Source organism: Anas acuta, chromosome 20, assembly GCF_963932015.1.
Source record: "Anas acuta chromosome 20, bAnaAcu1.1, whole genome shotgun sequence".
NCBI lineage: Eukaryota > Metazoa > Chordata > Aves > Anseriformes > Anatidae > Anas > Anas acuta.
In genome coordinates, this window is record NC_088998.1 from 8,549,451 (window position 1) to 8,573,425 (window position 23,975).

Genomic DNA, 23,975 nt, shown 5'->3' on the forward strand with positions numbered 1-23,975 from the left:
GAGCTTACTTTCTGAGAAGTATTTTCCTATAGTACATCAAGTTTGCCATCAGATTATTTAAATCCACTAGCCTGACAGCTATTGAACACAAAATGTCTTATCTAGGCACTATTCAGTGCAAGATCTGCTGAATGTTTAAAGGAGGCGTTATTTCTTTGATAACAAAACTACATTAAACTGGGAAAACACATCAATTTTATATTTACTTGTGCTACTTTTATATCTGTGGAATTCCCAACATCAGTGAAATTACTCCTCGTTTAGATTAGAAAAAAATGCAAAGTAAAACATCTGAAGTGCTTAAATTGCTTTGAACGAGCAAATAAACCTTAAAATACAACCACAAAAACATAACAGCATCACTGTATTTAAAAGCACAAGAAAATTGATGTCTCTAATTTGATTCCTGGTAACCAACTAGACAGAGATGACCCTGTAAGACCTTTCCCAAGCTATTATTGAGAAATGTCAACAGAAGGCTACAGTCGTTATTGATCTGAATTATAAGTCTCTTTAGCAATGCAAAATGCCTGTTTTTAAAGAAGCTTGCATTCAGAAAAGCCACTAACACCCCTTCTTATTGTTACCTTATTTTTACCTTATTTAAGTCTTCCAGAAGATGAGTTACTCCAGCTGCCTCTTGTAGGCTTTTGCATATTCTGAATCAGATTATAAATTGCTCTACTACAGTAATCAACAGCAGAACTGATTCTCATTACTAAGCCATGAATATGTCCGTTCTGATGTTATTAAATAATATAAACCATGGCTGAGACACCTGCAGGGGCCTCGGACGGGGATACAGCAGCTCTCCAACATTTTCATTTCCTACCTCGGGGCACACAGGTAAATCATAAGCAATTACCTCCCAGCTCGAGGAGTTTGATGATGTCATATTTTCCTAACCAGTAACTCAGCGATGACAAAGGCTGCTGAAGGAAAGCCTTGATACCCTGGGCTGTTATATGTCAAACTGATAATCAGCTCTAAGCCTCTTCACGAAGCTGAGACTTAGTCTCAGACTTTGTTTCCTGTCTATTCTGATTCAAGACTGGATAGAAAGGAGCTAAGGATCGGATCTTTCAAATTAGGTTTGAATGGAAACATCCTACCCTGACTTCACTTGCAGGAGCTACTGCCATACAGGAAAACACTGTTTTGAAGCCTGCCCCAACTATAGATGCTTGCTTCAGCAGACAATTTAAAGCATTAAATACTTTCAAAGGTCATAGAGAACCTGGGGCAAAATTCCATTAGAAACAGACCTTTCCTCTAAGTTACTTTGCAATGCTTCAGAGACTAACAATGGTTTCATTTTTGATCCTCAGCAAGTGTGTTCTCTATGAAAAGACAGCCAGGAACAGCCAAGGAATACTACTGCTTTAGAGCTCCCAGCAAATTTCAATAATATAATGCAAGGTCAGTATTTTTTCCTGGAGACTTGAATTTGAGTTTGAAAAGTAAGCTATACTACAAATAAAAGAGAAAAAAAATGCATCCTACATAAATAAACTAATGCTTTTTGGTGACCTGGCATGAAAGTTACTTTAACTATGTTAACTCCATCCTTCCCAAACTCTAGGGCATTTATGTGTGACGTTATACTTGGTATATAGGTTTTGTGTGTATTTATATAAACAAGCAATTCTACCTGCACCTCAAAAAATGCAATGTATGCATTTTAAAGAAAACAGCCTAGATATCACTAAAACCTCATTTGGTAAGCAAAACCATTAGAATGGAAAATAACACCAACGACCAATTTAGCAGTGCAGACGTGACCAATAAGATAAGCAGCTGGCTGAATGGCTGGCTGTAAAGAGCACATGAAACACATACCATGGACACACTCATCTACACTAAAATAATTCACATTGCAGAAATTGCTTCCTTCATGTCCCTTTGGAGCAGCTTTCCCAAAGAAAGAAACAAAGGGAGAATGAACAGTGACAGTATGGAGACAGGATGGTTTAGAAAGGGCTAATCCTACTCACAGTTCTTCGACCTGTTTCATACGCAGAGATACACTGCCGACTTCCTTAGTTATGAGAGTCCTGCACAGACAGAGGGAGCACAGCAAATGCATGCAAAAAATTAGTTAGATTAACAAAAATAATGAAAGCAGCAGCTCCATCCATGGGTCGTCTGTGGTAGGAGATGGTTAAGAGTTCACATTTAAATGGAGAAAATTAGATGTCATTCAGAAGCAAACAAAGCAAATCAGACCAGAGTGCAATTCACATGAGGAAACCTCAGCAGTACAGTTGAACTCTCTCTATAAGGACTCCTCGTTTCCTGATCACTGTGCCATTAAAACTGAAAGGTGGTCCCCTCTCTGGCTTTAAAATAAGACACCATTGTTTTAGTTCTTAAAAGCTTCAGGCAAACCCATAAGATAGTTACACATCATTAAAATCCTGAACCATCCTCTCTTCTCACTGGTACAGGCTACTTTATTAGTTTGGTGGTTTTTTGTTTTTTAAAACCAAGAGCTAAAGCTAGTAATTATTGTATGTCATTGTAATAACTGGTGACTCAAAACAACTGAGGAGAAAGAAATTCTCATGAAGAGTGACAGCATAACTATGTCACCAGATGGGAGTATGCACAAAACTTACAGCTTCGGCTTCCAAGTGGCTTGATAAGATGAGCCAGTAGCTCACAGCTATCACTCACAGCCCTGCCTTGAACTAATCTACTACTACCATGTGCTTTAGGAGGTCATTACCTAGCCGTCACACAGTTTTCTCCATTTGCAATGGTGTGTTCCTCTTTAAATAAATAAACAAACAAATAAAGGAACGGGAGTAGGCTTTCACCCATGTTATGGCAACAAATAATGGCACCACGTTTCAGGAAGAAAAGCAAAAAGCTAGCACTAAGATGGCTGCATCTCCTAAGGAGACATCTGCAGAGGCAGCCCTGTATAGGGAGGGTACTGTACTTTGGTAGCCAAATTTAAGAAAGCTTTTCAAAACAGATCACACATTAAGAAGTGACGACTACAAATACAAGAGCTGCTTAGGACAGATATAACTCACAAACAAGTTTAAGTTGTTAAGTACAACAACAAAAGAAACACATAAAATACTGAAGTCAGACAGCAAATTGAGCTCAAGTGTCATGAATTTTACAGTTAAAAATGGGAAAAGCAACAGGAAAATCTAGAATAAGAATACCATGACTCAGTATGGTGCCCCTAGTAACGGAGCCCCTCTGTTTTGCTCCAATTAATTACACCCTAGCATAAGAGGCAACAACCTAAACTTCGGGCATATGTGAGACAAAGGCCAAGCCAGCAAATACTGGATGGGTGTTGTATCTTATTAGTTAGATCTTACTGGTTGTCAATTTGTTCCTGTCGCAAGGCTATACTGCCCTGCTCTTCCAGGAGATTCTCTCGGGATGCAGACTGGGCAGGATCTAGTTTTTTCACGTAGGCAGCTGGTACAAAGCCCTGACGGTCATTAACTTCAACCTTCCACCAGTCCTGGAATGAAGGGGAAAAAAAAAGCAACCACTGTGAGGCAAGCACTAAATAAAGTATGCTGTGTACCTGAAAGGTGGCAAATTAGAGGTTTCTATTAACACAAGAAAACAAGCTTGTTCTTTTTATGGAGGTCATTTCAAACTATCTCCTGCAGACATCTAGGTCTTACTTCCACTTCTCTCATTGTGTTTGGTAAAAAATTCCACGAAAAAAGGGAAAAGATTTTCTTACAGACACATGACCTATGGCACATGGTGTTTATCTGACTTGGAAAAGCTGGCAGCTATAAAGGAGACATGAGAACGAGCCAAAGAGGTATGCTAAAGTGCTGAATTGGAACAGCAAATGTGCAAATGTTTTACTTTCTCTGAATGCTCTTATTCAAAAATAAGCAAATTAACTAAAAAAATAAAAACAAAACCACTCACCAAAACACATAGAACAAAGTAAGAAAAGCAGCAAACCAGCAGACAACAGCATACCTTGTTGGTGCTGTTGAGTAAGGTGAGGATATCTCCCTTTTTCATAGTCACCTCCCGAGGACTCTTCTCTTGGTAATCATAGAGTGCCAGAACAAGCTCTTTTCCAGTTTCATCATCAGTGGGAGCAACTTGTTGCTAACAAAGGAGCAGAAGGAAGATGAGTAGAGATGTAGAAATTGTTGCATGCTTATGACAATCAATGTAACTGTCCTATAAATTACTTCTGCCTTACTTAAAGCTACTGTAAATGCTTTAAAATGATTCCTGTTGAAATAAATGTAGTAGAGATGGACTTATTTTACATGCTGTCTGGGTTCAAACCTTGAAAACGACCACACTATTCTGTTTTCTTCCAATGTAACATAGCAGTCTGTTACAATTATTAAAAGAGAAAACGAACTTTGTTATGAGAAAATTGAGTACAGTCTGCAATAACTTCTCAAAAGCAACAGCTGTTATTAAGCTTCGTCTTTGCCTTCTGCTGACCCAAGAATTTTAGCAACGTGATTAGCATCTTTCCTTACCCTGCATGACTGGGCCTGTTCCCTTAACGCCTGTATGCTGCTGCCGTAAGCAGAAAGATCAGACATCAAAGCTTCATGTTTCTTCAGAAGAGCCTGAAAGTGAATGATAAAAACAACATGTACACCTAGCCATTTTTACAGATGTTATTCTGCTTAAAACATATACTTTGGCTCCATACACAGGCAATGTGGGTTTTTCAGAGCTGCCAGACTTCTGACTCTCATGAGAATAGCTACTTCTATTTATTCACAGGCTAGATAGTCATCCAAATGCTTCTGATGCTTTTCCTCTACCTTATCTCAGTAACGCTCTTTTGTTCTGACTAAGAGTACTACATATAACTCTGGAAACAGAAGGAAAAATGCCTTTAAACTGCAGTTAATTTCAATGAAATGTCAGTGCAGCATCTAGGATGTGGTGGTTGGCCACTGAATGATAATTGTACAGCAACTTTTACACAAAAAATGACTTCCAGACTGATAACTACTCAAAACCAGACTCATACTGAAATGCAACATCACATCAGGCAGGAATTTACTTATATTAATCTCATTATGCTGTACAAAAACCCTATAATATAGTGAATGCAAACGTAAACTTTCCTCGCAATTGGTTTAATATACTGCACAGCAAAATTTCATGTACAATAATAGCTAAGACATAGGAAAAACTGCCATTGCCTTTTGACTCTGAGCCAAAATTCAGCTTGATGCAAAAATTTTCCACCCTTTTTCATTAGAATCCTAAAATTATCAGAGTCCCTTATTTTCTTTGCCAGTGGACAAATTTCTTGCTCTATTTGTGCCCAACTGATTTAAACAATGTCAAATACCTCGGCTGAGTCTTCATCCTTCCCATAGTCTGTGCTGCCTACAATGGGCTCCTTTTCCCTCATCCACGATTCTGCCTCATTAGCATCAGCAAAGTATTGCTGAGCTTGCAGAGAATCCTCTAGATCTTGTCGCCGTTGAGATGCCTTTGCTTTCAGAGAGTCCCATTTTTGGTTTAGCTCATTCAGTTTGGTTTTCACATCCTCGGCAGCAAAATGTCCTATGTAACAAAAACAGGAGGCTCTGAAGAACTTAGAGACATAAATAACACAGACTAAAAGGTTATTTGTATTTTTTGAAAGTCAGAAAACTTAGACCTGTTTAAATTTACATAGCCTATTCTGACTGGAATGAGGAAAGCATAATTCAAGTTGTCTTTTGGCTCAGACTGGAAAACACCGCACCTGTCAATCAAAATGTACTAAGAATATTTGAATCATTTAGAACAACACAAGCCGCACAATATTTCTTCTAAATTATGAAACAGAAAAGGACATATCTTTCCAGCTGACAAATATTATTTCAGATGGGTATTCTGCATCCTGGAAACTGAATTTATTTTAGCATTCTGGAGTTAAGAACACCCAGTCAGAAATAAAAACACATGCTTATTTTAAAGCAGAAATGGCTCTTACTATCTGTGGAAGAACTTCTCTTACATCATGATTACATATTACAGTTAAAAGCCTTTAATAGCTTTCAAAAATGAAGACTTCAGTATCATCAGCACAAAGTTCCTAAATTACTTGAATAAGAATATGACTGTTCTGTCAAGGGCAGGTGCAGATCTGTGACAATGGTGATAGTTTCCCATTAAGGAATATATTTCTACTTCCAAGTGAAGGAACGACTAGAAGTTCATCCTGCTAGCCGGTACCCCTCTACTTCTCAGATAAAAACAGGCAGTAATTCTTAATTGTACAGGGCTAGAGAACGCTCTAGCCTACACAAAGACTCTTGGATTTCCTGAAAAATGAAGAATAAAAAAATAGAGACATACCTTCTTCCACCATAGCATTTCCTTTCTGTGTGACGGCTTTAATGCGAGGCTCATGGCCTGCGATTTCTGCCTGCAAAGCCTGGTGCTTCTTTAGTAGATTCTGGACACCAATTAAGTCCTTGCCTGAAAAATGTAAAATTGTTAACCAGTTAATTCAGAGTCATCAGACTGAGAAAAATTCAAGGAAGCTGCAACCAGTGCTAGACAACCTTGCAGAGTAAGTACTATCACATGAAGACAGAGCACAATAAAATCTGAGTTAGCCACTGACATTGTAGCAGTAATAAAATTTAACGGAATAGTTAAAGACACTTGGATGGACCAACCTCGGTTTGTTGAGGCAGCGATAGGTTCCTTTTCCCTAATCCAGGTCTCTTCATCTTCAATGTCACGGAAAAGCTGCTGAAGGCGAAGAGAATCTGCAAGTTTCTGCTTGCGAGCTACCATAGGATCCTTTAGAGCTTCGTATCGAGCTACTAAAGCTTCTTGCTTCTTCTTGATATTGTCAGCATCAAAGTGCCCAGCATCTTGGAACTGGCGTGCCTGGATGGTAATGCCATCTATACGATCCTAAAATTAATTCAGGAATAACTTTACGTCAAGACCTTGATTAAATTTTATCACTTTTTACTGGGTGCAGTGGCTAAGAATATATGAAGAGTATTTTCAGGTCTTAGCTAATAAGTTATACTGTGGTAGAGGAAGAGAACCTCAGCTGCACACTGACAGTGCAACACTTTTTTGGTAATAATTCTGTCTCAGATTGTATTCAACAGATTATGTAAATTAATTTGTTTTTAATCTGTCAATTTCATAAAATTACGGCAAAAGATTTTTTGAAATTACATTAGTTTTACAGATGTGCTACTCTAGATGAACCATTTTTCGACTGTTACCAACTCATAATTCCAGTCATGTGGGCTTAGGCTTTGCTGATTTTCTTGCTGTGAATTTAATTCTCCTAAAGATTATGTAAAGTTCTGTATTTAAAAATGGAACTCTTCTGCCTTCCCTCCCATCTCTTATAGAGCTGTATGACAACAATATAAGTAAGAATATGCTATTTGCAGACAAGCAAGAACTTGCAAATGGAGACTCTAAGGGAGAATTATTACCCAAAGCACAGCACATCTTTTTAAGTTGGTATTCGCTGAACAAAACAGTATTTAACATTTTCTAAAAATGTTTTTTTGTCAGTCAGGAAGATACTGTTCTTGTAGATGTCAATTTACATTTCAGTTCAAAGTTATTTCTGATAAATAAACAGGGAAGGTCAAGCTACAAAAATTATGAAAATACATATTCTTACTATCATCTGCCAAGGTCTCTGGAATGAATATTTTCAAGTGAACAGAACTCAAGGGCAGGAAGAAAAATTATTCCCCTCACCTGATGGGCAGCAACATCTGCTTCTAGCAGGGCATGTTTCTTCTGAAGATTCTGAACACTAGTAAGATCTTTTCCATAATCATCGGAAGCCAAGTGCCCCTCTACTTCATACAGCCAGAGCTCAATGTCCTCCACATTGCGATTAAACTGCTGCTGTTGATTGGCTTCACGCAGCTTTATACCTGAGTGAGAAAGAGTGATGAGGAAAAGGTGACTTGAGTTTTCCACTTCATTTAACTCACCTCCTCATCTTCTCCCAGCTAAACTCTCTACGAAAAGCATTGTCTGTACTCCTCCTACAAGTAGGTCTTACCTTTGAGTTCAGTGGCTTCTAGAAGTTTCTTCCACAAGCTGATAACTTCATTCATGCGAGCTGCCACTTCATCAGATGCATAGTGATTGACATCAATCAGCTTCTGGCCAGCTTTCTCCAGTGCATCAATACGACTCTGATTAGCTGAAAGCTCTGCTTCAAAAGCCTGATGTTTCTGAACTTTGCCTTGCAAGTTTGATGGATCCTACAGATAAAGAAAGAAAAAATCAATCCAAAATTAGTATCCATAGAACTGAGAAGAATTTTTTAAATTAGAGTACACTTACATACATGCTAAGATGTCACAAGAGGATTTGGTGCCACAAATATACCTTTGAAATCAGAACATTTAAGCTATTGAATAAGCATGATTACAGCACAACGGGACAATCTTCCTTGGGGCCAGGAAGAAATTAGAACTCTTCCTGTTACCATTAATACTGCCTCCTTCAGCAAAATTTGGCTGATACCGTATCATTAGACTGATTACATTACGCTTGGTATCGTCTTAAAATTATTCTGATATCCGTTTTGTTTTTACCTTGTAAGCCTCATCAGTTGCAGTTTTCATTTTTTCATTAACCCAACTCTTTAGCTCATCAGAATCTCTGAAAAACTGTTGTAGATGGAAAGAGTCTGCCAGTTGAGCACGGCGGTACATAGCTCTTTCATGAAGAGCATTTCGGCGGTTCAGCAGCTGAAAATAAAAAAAAAGTAATGATTTTCAAATTCTTCAGAGTGCAAGAATGACCACTGTATCTGTTCTTATGGGAGAGCTCCTTTGACTTATCCCATATTGCAGTCATACTGTTTAAAACAATAAAGCAGAACGTGATTTAAAGTCTGCAGTCTACTTACAGCATCTCTGCGTGTAGCAACATCATCCATGGCATAATGGTTATTCTGAATCAATTTAGTAGCAAACTCATCTAATGCCTAGAGAGAAAATAGTTTTCTGTTTATTTCACATAATAAAAATTGTTTGTGCAAGTTTACATAGTAAATTAATTCTCAAAAATTCACAGTAAAACTAACATACAGCCATTAGGAAAGCTATTGTTAAAACCCTTTTTATCTGTACCATCACCTTACATGTAGAAGATGGCAGCTTTTGATAAATCATCATCCATGTTATGGCACAGTATGCAAGCACTGGGTTACTGAGCTCTCTAAGGTAGCAGTCAAGCCATATCCTAACTTTTCCACTATTAATTTTCCATTTTACAACAGTACATACATCACACATAACAGTGGATCATTCGCAGAGCAAATCCCATTATTCTCTGTCATCCCTCAGCAATGTTTCCTATCAACAAATTCACTTGTTTTATTTCTTGCCCCTTTAGTGATCACCTAATGTAAATGTCTTACTGTGATTTTCTCTTCCTGGGCACTTAGGGATTTCTCAAAGTCTTCATGCTTCTTTAGAAGAGCCTCCACGCTATCCAGAGAATCACCAAGGTCTTCATTCAGCAGAAAAGCCTAAAGTAAGGAAACAAACACATCATTCATTTTTGTGTTTCCATCCTCAGCTGCTTCAAAAGACAACCCAGGCATGATCAATGATATTTCCTACCACATGATTGGGAAATGCAGGATGATATCCTGGGACTGTGTTCCCTGAACACATCCAACAGCAAAAGGTTCTGAATAATTCTATTTACCTTCTAATCCAAATGGTATTTTATGAGAATTAAAAAACATAGACACTATCTCAGGGCAACTTGTCTCAACTTATAGTTTCAGCATTAGATGGAAAAGGTCACTGCAGCATTTTGGGCAGACACATAAATAACTGCACACAGCATTCTATCCATTACATGTCTGGTGGTAATCACTCCCACTAGGAAATAATGCACTCACTTCTTGTTTGCTCATCCAGTTGTCAACTTGTTCAGTATCTCTGTAGAAAAGCTGCAAGTCCATGCACTGTTCATACTGTTGTCTGCGAAGCTCCCATAGCTCTAGCAAGGCAGCTCTTTCATCTGAGAGAATGGTCAGCTAAGGGATTGGGAAGAAGGATATATAATATTTTACTTAACAGACTGGTTAATTTCCATCTCAACATAAAATCAAGACGGAACACGAAAAAAAAACAATACTTTACAGCTTACGATCTTAACCAGAAATGAACTTCTAATTTAAGGAATGCAGAAGAAAAAAGACAGATTCTTCTAGAAGCCCTTGCTCTCAAGGGGTCAACTTACCTTTTCTTTAACTTCATCTGAAGCATAGTGCCCAGCAGCAAGCAAAGCCTGTCCAGACTCATCAGCAGATTTGAAGCTATCTTCATGGGCATCGATTTCTCCCTATGAAATGCAAAGTGAATAAGTTGTTTTTACAAGTTAGCTTAGCATAGTTTCAGAACATGAAAACGACTGTTGAAAATAACAGACACAACAGCCTGGATACCTAAATTATAAATGTTAAACTATCTGTAAATACATCACACTGAACGTGAAAGTTAGAATCAAATGTATCACCTTACAATGAAGATAAGGCAAGTATAAATTCATATGTTAAACAGAAACTAAGGGTTGGTTTCAAGCTGCATTCTTACTTATAGCAATTCCTCCTGACAGAGGATTAACACAGTTGTTAGTCCAACTGATTGCTATCAGGTCTAATTATTTTTGATAAATTACCACCATAAGCACTCTTAAATACTTACTTATTAGTGTATAAACTTGCTATCAAGAACCACAAAGTACAAAATCTTAAATCGGAACAGACAGCAACCCATACTGCATGATCAAAGGCCTTTAGTGATACAACATTAGCAGCTCTGACTCAGAGACTGCATTAAACACACAAATCAGTCTTTAAGTGTTGCTGACTGGATTTGGCTAACCATTATACCTTATGTTCCTGATGTCTATCTAGAAGGGCTTCTGCTCCAGCCACGTCATTGGCAAGTTCATCAGCATTTATCAGAGCCTTCATCTCAGTTACCCAGCTAGTGAGGTCTCGGAAGTCCGCCAGAAAGCGCTGCAACCTTATAAAAACAACAGAAAAAATGGCTGGGAAACATTTGTAGGCACAGTTTCTCAATCCTTACCCCAAAGATAGGGGTTACAAACATAAAAGCTGTTCCTCAGGTTGAAAGCAGACAAGACAATACCAAAATGCAATTAGAACATTAAATAAATAAGCTCTCAACCTAATAAAAGAGTCTTTTAAAGTCAGGAAAATGCTAAGTTTAAAAACAAGTGGGATACCTTTTGATAGTTCTCCAAGATATGTTTTGCATATAACTTATATTGAAAGGAAAATGAATACTCATATTTATGCCTGTACACTGAAGACAACAGATACCAAGACAGTTCTCAGAGTGTCTTAAGATAGCCCAGGGGACTGCTTCTGTCACAATCACGTGTGTGTGTGGTAGACTAACAGAAAATTTCAACTGCACGTACCTCAGCCTCAGAACAAACAAACAAATTCTCAGATTCCTTCCAGCATGTCTTTACAATTACTGCCTTTGGCATATGCTTAACACTCATCAGAAAAAAGTGATGGGTTTCTGATTCTCTTTTAAATTTGCTGTCAAATGATTTGACTACTGTATATTGTTCGGTGAACAAGACTATTTCTGAAAATATATACCATAATCATCCCCAAATTTTGTAGTCTCCCTTTCTTCCCCTCCAACAGTACTATTATCAAATTTGAAGAAGGAAGAAGGGAAAGCAAAAAAGGCTGTTTTGGCAAGACAGTATTCCTACCTGTAGGAGTCATTAAGGCGAGCATGCCTCTCTGCTGCCAGAGTTCGGATCTGTTCCCAGTTGGCAATGAGTTCCTCCCGTTTCACTTGAATTTGAGAAGCATTTATTGGGTGAGACTGCTGCAAACGGTCGGCTTCTGCACAAAGGGCCTTAACCTAAACCCAGTCACAAACAGGGAGTAAGCTTCTAGCCTTTTACAAGCAGGTTACATAGTTTAAATCGTAGGTAAAATGCATCTCTTATAGGTACCTTATCTTCCAAAGCTGCAAGATCTCTTTCCAGGCCTTCATGCTTACGCAGCAAAGCCTGTACACTGGCCAAGTCTCTGCCAAAATCATCTGAAGCCATCAACTGCCCTTTCTCCTTAATCCAGCTGATAGTTTCATCCACATCCCTTCAAAAGAAAGCACAAGCTGAAAGCAGTCTACCTTTTATGGAAAAGGTAGGATGTTTTCACTTATCACAGGCATACTGGCAATACAAATCCATATATAAACACTGAAGCCAACTGCAATTAAAAAAAATACATATATATATTTGTATACATATAATTTTTAATCTCAAAAAGCATTCAAGTGTGTTGGCAGGCCATTCTTCAGATGCTGTCATGAGATGCAAATAAGGACTTAAAGCACCACTGGTCCACTTTCCACTTTGGACCCTTCTCCAATTTAATTAAGGCAAACTTCAAAAAATAACATAAAGAGCAGATGAGAACAATTGGACTGACAGCTAGACAGCTATAGAAAAAATAGCCTCTTGTGGCTCATATAAGATGGAACTGGAGGAAGAAGCTCTCAGAGTAAAGGGTGGGAAAACTGCCATGAGCAAGAATGAACAGAACTGCCAGGTGGTGAAAACCTAAATCAGAAGGACTGTTCTAAGGGAATTCTAGAACAAGGTCCTCATTCAAAGAATCACGAGGAAGAATAAAATAAAAACAGACAACGGTAGCACTTCTCACATTACTGGTTGTAGCTGAATGAATCATTAGACATCCACATGAATATAAAATCAACTTCAGCAGACCCAGCCAGGATCATACCTGTTGAAGCGCTGAACTTCAGCTGCCCCAAAGAGTTTCCCTTGCCTCTGAAGGGCAAGCCCCTTAAGACGCTGCCAGCTCGCATTTACTTCATCCTGTTTGGACTTTATAAGTTCCTCCTCAGGGTGCTGTTCCTAGTAAACAAAGGAAAAATGCTATTTCCGTGTATTCCGGGGCTTTATATCCATTGACAAAACCTCAAAACACCACTGTTTTCCAAGAAATCAATTTACATTTACTGTAGTTTCCACATGAGCTCTTGGTTCAATAGTTTTCCTAAAGCATCACTGTGTAAACATTCAATATTCTTGCAATAGTCTAAGTTTCCCTATGAACTAATTAGACAACAGGAAGAGGGCTGTAAACAATATCTATTTTTTCCTGGATTTTTTTCCAGTACTGTGCAGTCTCCACCCTTGCTCAAGCTCCAGATGACATAGTAGAAGAGAAGATATGTAAAACTTGGTTGTCCAAGGGAAACACCTTTAAACTCAAATATTACAATTTGTCTTACAAATCACTACTCTCCACATTTTCATCAACCTTCTCAGTGGAGGCAGTTACTCAAACTGTACAGCAAAAGAACACATGAATCGGATGATAGCCACTGAAGGTTAGAATAGCCATGTCTCCAACACATACACAGTAAAATTATAAATGTCTCCTACCAAACTGGCAGGGGAGGGAAGGAAGTTGCAGACAAAAGCTTGCTGTGTTATGCCAGACTTGCCAGGAGAGATTTTCAACACACATGCATGTTTACCTGGATAAGTTTGCCAGCAAACTGGTTCACTTCGTTTACTCTTTCCTCATGAGCTGCGAGGTCTGTCTGGAACTCTTCAAACTTCTTTTGCAAAACCTCAACATGCTCTAAGTCCTGGCCAAGCTCTTCTGAGGTCACTATTGCTTCCTAGCATGATGGAAAAAAAAAAAAAAAAAAGTATATTTCAGTATAACTTACGAGAAATCACAACCAGAGATCAGAAAGCAAATTGGGCTAATCTTGGAATAAGCCAAGGAGAGTTACAATCACTGTGTTTAAAATCATACGTAAAAATATCTTCCTTCAAAATATAAATACCTCCCACCCCACACCTTTACTTTAGAACATCCTGGATCACTATGGGTCCATTTTCAAGTCATTAAATATAACAAATCCCATTATCATAGGTTCTCCGTTCTGTGTGTGATGATGATGACTACAACAACACAGTTACTGAAACAAAATACGCATGGAAAAAACATACTTTTATAACAACAAAATAATTGGCTATGCAGCAACCAGAATTTGTTTACATTTTTAGATTATTTATGGGCTTTTGCCCATATTATCTATATTCTCATGCAAGATTTCTTTATGAAAATCGCATCGTCAGATTCTGTAACAGTTATGCAGGGTTTAATGATTGAACCCACAGTGACACAAAATACCAAACTATCATTAAGAAAACCCAGATGATCATTTTGTGGCTTTTCTTGATATTGTGGTTTGCGGTCTGTTTCCTCAGAGTTCAAAGAATCAAAAGCCAACAGTTCTCTTGTAGCACATGTCCTTACAATGTGCATCTAAAGACATTCCAATCATAAGAAATTATGCACATAGAGTTTGCTGGTTAGGCTGGCCACTTTCTATAATAAATCATTGAGAATATTAACAAAAATTTGCCTTTACATGTTGAAGTTTTCCCTTACAGAAAACTTGAATTTGATTGCTATGATAATTATGAAGGTCTTCTTAAAGCAAAGAAGAGACCTGATTACGTTTAGCTGTGCTCTCCAACATGCAGGCTTCCTCTCTTCCTCTAGTACCTTTTTTAAGTGGCTGCAAAAGAGCAGTGGTTTGCAGATGTACTGCTTAGACAATATAAATAAACTAAATAAAATGTATTAGTGCCTTTAAAAGCTTTGTTTGTCTACCTGAACTCCAGCAACTATATGTTGATATATTTCCATATAAATGCATCAGATTTTCCCTCGAGAACACAGTAAACGCAGGTAATAATATACCTTGTCATTGATCCAGTCCAAGACATCTTCGCATTCCCGTAAGTACTGCACCAGCTTTTGTGCTTGCAACAGTTTGACTCCCTTCTCTCTCATTTTTTCCAAGAGTAATTCCCATAGCCGGTGCAGCTCCTGCAGCCGAGTCTAGAACAATAGGATGGTGATATTAAAATCCTGTAGCAGATGAGATTAAATTTATTCCCTTCTTGTTCTTAAAAATAAAATATTTTTTCCCCAAAGTTTTATGTTCCTAAATCTTACATTAGACAAAGGGTGGAAAAACCTCATTAAATTTTCATCTTGAGTAATTAGTTTTCAGATGATACAAAATGATACAACAACACAAAGCTAGAAATTACTGAACTGAGCATTCTTGTTTAAAGTCGAACTTGTGCCACTTTACAGTATTTTCACCGTTCCTCTTAGCACCAGTCGCTAATATATTTAGCCAACAGTGTTAAGTAATATAACACTGAAGTGCTAGGAGCAATTACTAGGTTTAATATTAAGTCTTTATGGCTACATTCTGCCTTCCAAAACATTTGGGAGCGACTATATATTTTATAGACAATTAAAAGAAAAACCACACTCCCACACAGGGACACAACTTGCAAAACAGGAAAGTATCTGCTCCACCCAGCATCTCTAACGCTTTGCTCATCTAGATCTGAAACTTGAAAGTCACGCTAGAGAAGCTTTTGAACATCGAGCATGGGTGGATTCATCTTTAATCCACTTAGAAAGTTCAGTTAGGTAGGTTTCAAGGGAAGAAAAAGCCCACACTACTCCATTTCCTAGCACTGCCCCAAAGGATAGTGCAAACTGTCAGCCAAGGAGGAAAGAAGATACTGCAAACAGGAGTTGCACTGCACAGCCGAAAGTTTCACCTACTCGTAAGTGGAGCCCAACTTGGGTGGCAGTTACTATTGGGCGCTGTGCAGTCCTGTACGGCGTGAAAGACTGAACCATTAAAAAACAAATTATCACTCCAAGCAGAACACGAGTAAGAACTGACATTGAGCAGCACAGCTAAGATGCAGCATTATTTAAAGTCATTCATCCAAAAGCATTTTTTTCTATTAGCAGTATAGATTATGTGGTCACAACGAGATTTCTAAAATTATAATTGCCTTAGAATGTTTTATTAAATAACATATGAAGAAGTACTTCTGCTTTCCTTAGTCACTACTTTCATAATCTCATTATGTGCCTGAAAAGTTCTCAGTTAAGTTTTGATAATCACTACAAAAATACCACAGGTGTTTTTCTTTTCAAAAGTTAAACCGGCTCACATCCAAAACATATAAAAGATTATTTAAATAACTCTAAGTACACAGACTTAACCAACACTGAAGCAAGTTCACTGAGGCCCAGAAACAGCAGATCTAACAAAATTAGGCCTAGAAAAGAAGTTGCTTTACAAAAACAAAAATTAGCTTTTAATTGTGGGGTGTGTGAATGTATGTACCTGTACAGATATACAGGAATAAGAAAACCCTAATAATATCCAGAGAAAAATGAGAATACATAGAAGAAGGAAAAGAGTAGAAGGCAACTCTTAAGGTCTTATTTAAAAGTTATAATTGTTGAAACTTAAAAAAAATGTGATTATCACTCAAATATTGTCAAGTGTAATCCTGCCTCGTGCAGCAACGAAGATTTTAAAAATGCATGACATTGCATTGCACAAGTTGGGAGATTAAAAACAATCACAGATCTCAGAAAGGGTCTGAAGGAATCTTACTGCCCGCTACTGCGAGGCACCTGTCCTACGAGGCTTTCCCGGCTGCACACACAGGGCTGTACTTGGAGCTCATACAAAAAGTTGTGGAATGCAAGTTCAAAGAGGGTTGGACGTACAGCCAGTACAGCTTAACCACAAGGTTAAGATCACCAGAGACCTGGTCTGGGCCAGAGCAGACAAATTAAATCTCTGAAGTTTACTGATGAGGTTGTGTGTATTACTTATAATAATTATTGTAGAAAATTAGTGTTATATAAGCAAAAAATGCATTTCTTTTTTTCAAATCAAAAATTATGCAATGCCCCTGACATCAGGCCTTGTGAATTTGCTGCTTCTTGATAGTGTGCCATTTTGGGAACAATCACAAGCATAATTAATCATCTGCCTTGTGACTTTCAATATGTCTTTGAATTCCTGATGATTTTCCTGTCCAAGTTCCTGGACTCGATAGGCAGACAGCTTACTTACAAACTGGATCCAAGAAAAGATAAGAGCTTAGTGCTCAACGGAAAAGAAATGTCTGAAAAGCTTTTGAAATACAAATTATCTTGCGATTTCACTAGTCAAATTATCGGTAGAATTTCTGAAAGTGTTTTAGAACATAGAGCTATCTGTGTAACATACAAAAAGTCTTAAAGGAAAAGCCTGTAAAAGGGAAAAAATCGTTTTAAAACTCACTCGTATGGTTTCAGATGCAAAATGGCTTTCATTGATCATCTGATTTCCAGTCTCATCCAGTTTAACAATAGCCCCTGAATTGGCCTGCACCTCAGCTTCAAAGGCTTGGTGCTTCTGCAGCTTTCCCTGCAAACAGAACATCAAAGAACATGGCTGAGATCTGATGCACAACCCTCCTCCACATATCCCTGCATCAAGATTTTTAGTGTATTTTGTGCATACTTAGTACTGAAAAACAAACAATAAAATAACACAGTTGAAGTCATAGCTGTACCATATGTTTCACAGTGGATACAAGCATCCCAAATTTCAGATATTTCATTATTGTATTTGCTCTTGTACATGAGAGTGTTCAAACATCTGAGAACTCATCAGCTAGTTCCACCCACACGAGTTAATTTTCTACAAATAGCCTTTTTGTGGAAACAATAAGAATTTTTTCACAGTTATTTACAGAGCCAAAAAGCCCAACAAATTCTAGGATTAATCCCTGCTGGGTTTACACTACATTGCACTGAATAGCATTTTCTACTCTGATCTAGCATATAATCCATTATTAGAAATATTCCAATTATATCACCAAAGAAACTGGGCTTTTGAAGAATACTTTACAAGGCTGCATGTATTTGCATCCATCTTTCCTCACTACTCTCAGATCTACATTTCTGCTTTAGTTCTGTCTATTCCAGTTGACCTGGTATGCCCTAATATTAGTAGTAGAACATAAAATGGCAGTAGGACTTGCCTGTAAATTGCTTGGGTCTTTGTAATTTTCATCAGATGCTATCTGGAGTTTCTCTTGGATCCATTTTTCAAGCTCATCTGCATCACGCTGGAAAAACTGGAATCGATAAGAATCTTCAAGTTTTTGGCGCCTGAGAGAAGATAGTTCCTTGAACCTGTGGTAACGGTCCAAAACTTGTTGACGCCTTTCTTGGATGTCTTCTGCTGTTTCCAACACTTTCACACCACTTGGATCCATTTTCTGGAAGCCAAATAAACCTCAGTTAACATTCTGTTTGTATTATAAACCAAAGGTAGGGAAGGAAGAAATCCATGAAAGAACCTGTTTTTTTTGTGTGTGTTTTCTGTTGCTGTTTTTTTTTTTTAATCACACGTGGTTTATATATAGTCTTACTCTGTGTGCGCAGATATGTATATAAAATATAAATATTATACACAGAAATAAATTAAAACACACTTCTAGCAGAAAACCATGGGAAAAGAGGATTGACAAAGGCATTTAACATCAACCTGTCTTAGAAAAATATGGCTGCTGTATATCGGCCATCTCAAATTGTGTTATGCAAGCATCCAACACAAATTATAAAATGTGCTTTAAAAATGTGTTTGTGCACATATGTGTATATATGTCTGTGTATATATATATACATGCAGATATATAAATGCAAGATGTTTCTTGTACATCTAGTACAACGTGGAAACATTTTATTTAAAATACTGAATATAGATAAACTAATTAATATATATTATATTAATATATGACTATTTCTTAAAGGACAGCTAACCGGCCCCCAGAAGTACATATATACACATATATACACATATCTACATATATTATACATGCATGTATATACACATGTGTGACACACGTCTACCCCCTGCTCTCGCAGACAATTAGGAAGTTATGAACCCACCCCGCCACTCCCTACACAAGCTTTGAAAAGCCAATACCGAGACGCACATTGCGTTTCACAGGTCTGATGTTGTGAGCAGACAAGGAATTAAAGGAGCATTTCGTATACCTAACGATCCTGCTGACTGAAAACCTTTACGCACTGCTTTCCACACTACAACCTGGTATTTTTACCGCAGCCACCAAAGAACTGATTATCGCTCTGCTTTATCTATCTAGGGTTCTATTAAAACTGGAGTAACCTTTACTTTTCAATTCCTAAACATTCAAAACGCAATTTGATTTTCACTAAGCGTATGCATGAGGACAGCAGCGTTACACCAATTAAAGAGCAGACTCATTACGGTCACTGGAGTCTGGCTACCGAGGCAGTCATTTGCCAACCCGCTGTGCATATCAAGAGGCTGTTGCAACAAACACTCCGCGCGTGAACAATCGCGCGGTTGATGTCTGGGTGTCCAAGTGTTTACACGGAGAGCGCAGTCAATGCTTTTATTATAAATGTTGTGAGCACCGAACTAAACGTGCTTCCCATCAATGCTATCAAGTAGGAAGAAACGACGTGTGGAAGCGCACATCGAAAGACACAGGCGAGCTCTAAACTACGCTGCTAGATATTCAATTATGTTATTTAGTCGTTAGCTAGCCGCACGCTTTAATTAGAGCCATATCTTGCATAATGCTACGAAAAACCCCACGGGTTGGAACGCTATCTCCAGGGCCATGTTTGCTGTTTGGTTTCCAAGCACTCGTAGAGGGCCCATCTGATAGAAGGGAACATATGGGGGCGAGCTCACACGTCCCCAGCTCCCTCCCCGCAGTCCCACCCCGCGCAGGGCAGCGTTCTGGCAGCAGTTGTTACTCCGGTGAACTCTGAGCCCTGACTGCATTGCGGCACTTTAAGGAAGGAAGGAAGGAAAATTCAGCTTCGTTTTCTCCTCCAGGCCTGCGTGTTTCATTTCTTACTGCCAAAAGGGGCGAGGAAAATACAGTCTGTGGGGGCTGCGCATTTCATTTGGGTTCATCTGGCAGGGGTACCAATGGCTCCACTCGACTGGGGAATTGGAGTTTTAAAAGACCGAATCCTGAACACAGCCTGAGCTCAACCATAGCTGTTTTCCTGGGAAAGCAGCCGTTTCGAGCGCTGCTTCACGCTGCCTTCCCCTACAGACAGACAGCAGGCGAGAAAAGATGGTTATTGCTAAAAGACTTCCTTGCCTGTGCTGCTACATTGTGTTTGAATCCGGCAACTCTTTTTTTATTTTTAACAGAATGTGTTCAGGAGAAACACAGTGGCAGACAGCCCAAATGCCCCGCTGTATCCTATCTCGCCCCTCGTTCTGGTGAAGGGCATTACCAGGAAAAAACGAAACCCGGCTTGGTCTTAGGAACGTCGTGCAGTCAGCCTGTGTGTCGGTATTAGAAACAACCCCCACAGGCCAAATGATTTCAAATCACTTTAAATTATTATTTCAAATGGTTAAATTAGATTATTTAAATTAGTAAGTCATTTAAATTATTCAAATTGCTAAACTATTTTACATTAGAAGAAAGAAGGAGGCCTCCTGCGCTTTAGCCCGGTAGCTGGTTTGCCTCTCACCACACAAATCATGCAATCTGGCCCATCTTTTTGCTGGAATTGGTTAAAAGAAAGGCTCCCTTTATAACTACAGCAAGTCGAGCTAGTCAATTGTAAAAGAAGTGCTTTGGTCTAGCAATAATAGACTGTTCTTTCCTGCAGCAGATCAGCTGACGTCAGCGAGCGGCCGCGGTGCCAAAACGCGATCAGCAGCCACTGGGGAGCTCTGAACTCCAAAGTCATCGATGCTGCAGAGTGGTGCAGCCTACCTCCGGCGCTTCCAGGCGAGAGCTGCAGCATCCCCCTGGAACACAAAGCCATTCTCCGAGATGTTTCTAAGCCTTTTCGGTTCAGCTGCATCACCTGTTTTTTAGCCTAGAGAAGAGAAGGCTCCGGGGAGACCTTAGGGCTGCTGCCAGTGTTAAAAGGGGGCTGCAGGGAGGGTCTCTGCATCAGGGAGAGGGGTAACAGGACAAGGGGGAATGGCTTTAAGCTACCCAAGGGCTTTGATGAGGCACGAGGAAGGAATTCTGTATGGTGAGGGCAGTGGAGAAGGCCTTTCCCTGAAAGCACCTGAGGACAGGGCGGGGACAGGGGTCTGGTGGGCGACCCATGAGCTGCCCCCAGCCCAGGACACGCTGTGAAGCCAGGCTCAGAAAGGCTCAGCCTTCCTCCACCACACACAGCTGCCCTCCCAGCAGCACGGCCGTGGAGAAGAGACAGCCTACCCTCAGCCACCTTTACCCACGCAGCCTGTCCCGGAGCAGACACGGCCCCACCCTGCCGCCGGGCACAGCCTGCGCCGGGCCGATAAGCTCGGATAGAGCCCGAGCCCCAGGTGCCAGGCCCGGGGCTGCTGCTGCCCTCCTGCCTCCACACCAGCAGTCACTCACAGCTCAGGGCTGTCTGCCACCCTGCGCCCATGCTGCAGTTTGGAAAGCTGCTCCGCGCTCACGTCTCGCCAAAGGGCGATCAGGAACACTTCGGTGTGCTGGTGCAGTGGTGTTGTTTTTTAAAAAAATAAAGAAAGTCTGAGTGAACTGAAGCCAAAATCTGAAGAAGGCAGACCAATAACAACCAGACTGAGTGCTCTCAGCCTTGAAGCTCAGACCGTCAGCCTGCCCCGAGCCGTCCCAATTGCCCGCTGACACGCGGACGGAGATGCACAGCTGCAGCGATCGACAGCCACCGCAGTGCAACAGCGGTGATGTCAGCAACATCATTCACGGCGGGCAAACAGCGGCGGCGAGCAGGGTTAGAGAGGAATTAGAGCGATGCCGGCAGGGCTGACACACAAGAGATGTCAGCATTTCCCCCACCAACACATCAGGAGGACGTTTCGGGGATTTAAAAAGTCAAACGTGACACGCATCTAGCGCAGTACAGTAGATTTTGGCGGATTTTTAGAAACAATTACACGAGGCTTAAAGAATTAAACCACTCTGCCTGAAAAGCAATCAGATATCCGTATATAAAGATCACTATCTGAAGACGTAGTAAAATAATGTCTTTCTGGTAAGACAAGTCCTGATGAGTTATGTGCACTCAGCACCCGTCCCTGGTGAGCCCTTTGCTCTCCCTGCCCAAACACTCCCTGCTCCCAGGCATTTCTGGGCTCCTCGCACACTTCTGGGCTCCTCGCTGCCTTCTGTCACCGGAGCCGCCAGCCCTGCGATCCGCCACTCCCTCCCTGCTGGGAGGGGAACGGATTGCTCATCTCTTTCTTGAAGCGAAGGAATGCGAATCCTGATCTTGGAAGCGAAAATAACCTTCGCGAGGAGAGGACGGAGGGGAAAAAGCAGGGCACGCTTCTCTCATTTACATTTGTTCTGCAGGCAGCTTCCTCAAAGGGCTGGGTAAGAAGCAGGCCGCCAGGTACACCTCGGACAAAACCACGGTGACTGTTTGATTTAGTACTAAATCAGTTTGTGCGAGTCCTGCAGGTGAATAAAGGAGCTTCTGGAAGTGCCGGCTGCTGCTGCTGCTAGGAAGGGAGCTGCAGGAGCACGTCGTGCTACGAAAGTGACCAGAGGATGTCCTGTCGTACACCCTATCCTGCAGATGTCAATGCTACTGAGAGAAAATTAATGCACACTCATTTGGTTTGGTAAGAATTTAAAGCTACAATAAAGAAATGTCAAGGGGATACGTGCAGCAAAACCCTACATCGCCGTTCTCCTGGCTGCCATCTCAGGTCTCCTAAAGACTGCGAAGCCCAAGGCAGAGAATCGAGTGCCTCGGTACGAAAGGAAGATGTGCTGAAGTCGGTGCTGAATTCCTCAGACTCCTAGAGCCCAACCGCAGTGCAGCTGAAATCCTCGCATGCCCCAAAATTTCAGTTTGCATTACAGAGACACAAAAGCTGTGGCATTTAAACAAAGGTACAAATCAGGTTTGAACTGAAGCAGGCTGCAACCCGGTGCTTGAGGCCGATTAGAGGGTTTGTGCACAGCCTTAACTGTGCTTCTGAAGCCTGGAAGTCGATCACAAACCTGCTCTTTTAGGCATTCAGTCTTAACATTTTCATTCCACTATTCAAATAAGAGAGCTAAATCAGAGAAGCTGCACTAGACAGCCAAACTGCCTGTGTGAATTTGGTGCCTTTATGTTCCAGGTGCTTGGGTTTGGCTTTGTTTTCCATGTCAGACCTCTGACGAAACTATGCAGGGCTGGCAAGGGCTGCGTGCTGCTCCCAGGCTCCTCGGAAAGCAAATCACCTTGACTGCATTGCAGAAACGCAGGTAATGGGATATTATATAATTTATCCAGCATTTTCTATCCCTAGTTAGCATCTTTTCCTTATAATTTTAATTGTAGCACATTTGCTATCATTTCCAGATAAAACCTCATCGCTCTGTTACCCAGGTGAAGTCTGAGCTTGGTCCACGCATCCTATTTATTTCGCCATCACTGAACTGAGAATGGCACACATGAGCAGCTCGAGCACAGCATGGGGATTATAAATTTGTGCAGGCAGATGGAATGGGAACCAAGGCTAACTTCAAACATTCTGCAATGTAAATCTTATGGTGGTTGATTTTTAGATGTTACAACTAAAAAGATATTGCTCAAGAACTCTTTAGAACAAAAAGCTCTTAGAGAAATAATCCACACCAACAGCCTGAACATGCTGAATGTTCAGACACCATGAAATGTTCACACACCATGCATTACAGAGAGAAGTTAGAAAATTCAGAGTGTTAAAGGAAAGCCAGATCGGACTGAACACTGGAGTACAAATAAAGCATATGATGTACAGGACAAACTCCCAGATAAATGGCTTCTTGTTACAAACAGGTCATTGCAATAAAGGCAGGCAAGTGTGGCAATGACACTTCATGCATTACGTGAAAATACCTGGACTTTGACTTTACGAAACGATGACAACATGATGGAGGAATGTAGAGTCTGAAAGGGAGGGGGAAATCGAGATAACATTCAGCTAACTACAAGTGGAAGGACATAGCTCAACTCATTTTTCTCTCTCCAAAATGCATATTCTGTCACAGCACGC

At 40.1% G+C, this 23,975-nt stretch overlaps 1 protein-coding gene across 11 annotated transcripts in view; it reads right to left on the reverse strand.

Moving 5' to 3' along the window:
- Positions 1-23,975, reverse strand: part of SPTAN1 (spectrin alpha, non-erythrocytic 1) — a 48,648-nt gene that overhangs the window by 21,631 nt on the left and 3,042 nt on the right. For 6 of the 11 annotated variants that reach the window (XM_068657467.1, XM_068657462.1, XM_068657468.1 and 3 more), the window contains 23 exons: positions 23,819-23,869; positions 17,971-18,210; positions 17,226-17,351; positions 14,807-14,947; positions 13,563-13,709; positions 12,800-12,933; positions 12,004-12,148; positions 11,755-11,909; positions 10,889-11,024; positions 10,237-10,338; positions 9,893-10,030; positions 9,401-9,511; positions 8,888-8,965; positions 8,571-8,726; positions 8,030-8,234; positions 7,717-7,898; positions 6,654-6,897; positions 6,328-6,450; positions 5,330-5,547; positions 4,497-4,589; positions 3,973-4,107; positions 3,342-3,490; positions 1,995-2,054 (listed from right to left, as the gene is read on the reverse strand). In XM_068657467.1, the coding sequence (XP_068513568.1) occupies positions 1,995-2,054; positions 3,342-3,490; positions 3,973-4,107; positions 4,497-4,589; positions 5,330-5,547; positions 6,328-6,450; positions 6,654-6,897; positions 7,717-7,898; positions 8,030-8,234; positions 8,571-8,726; positions 8,888-8,965; positions 9,401-9,511; positions 9,893-10,030; positions 10,237-10,338; positions 10,889-11,024; positions 11,755-11,909; positions 12,004-12,148; positions 12,800-12,933; positions 13,563-13,709; positions 14,807-14,947; positions 17,226-17,351; positions 17,971-18,210; positions 23,819-23,851 (3,251 nt within the window). In that variant the 5' untranslated portion in view covers positions 23,852-23,869. The remainder of the gene's footprint in view (positions 1-1,994; positions 2,055-3,341; positions 3,491-3,972; positions 4,108-4,496; positions 4,590-5,329; positions 5,548-6,327; positions 6,451-6,653; positions 6,898-7,716; positions 7,899-8,029; positions 8,235-8,570; positions 8,727-8,887; positions 8,966-9,400; positions 9,512-9,892; positions 10,031-10,236; positions 10,339-10,888; positions 11,025-11,754; positions 11,910-12,003; positions 12,149-12,799; positions 12,934-13,562; positions 13,710-14,806; positions 14,948-17,225; positions 17,352-17,970; positions 18,211-23,818; positions 23,870-23,975) is intronic. The other 5 variants (XM_068657470.1, XM_068657469.1, XM_068657465.1 and 2 more) reach the window with 2 other exon arrangements.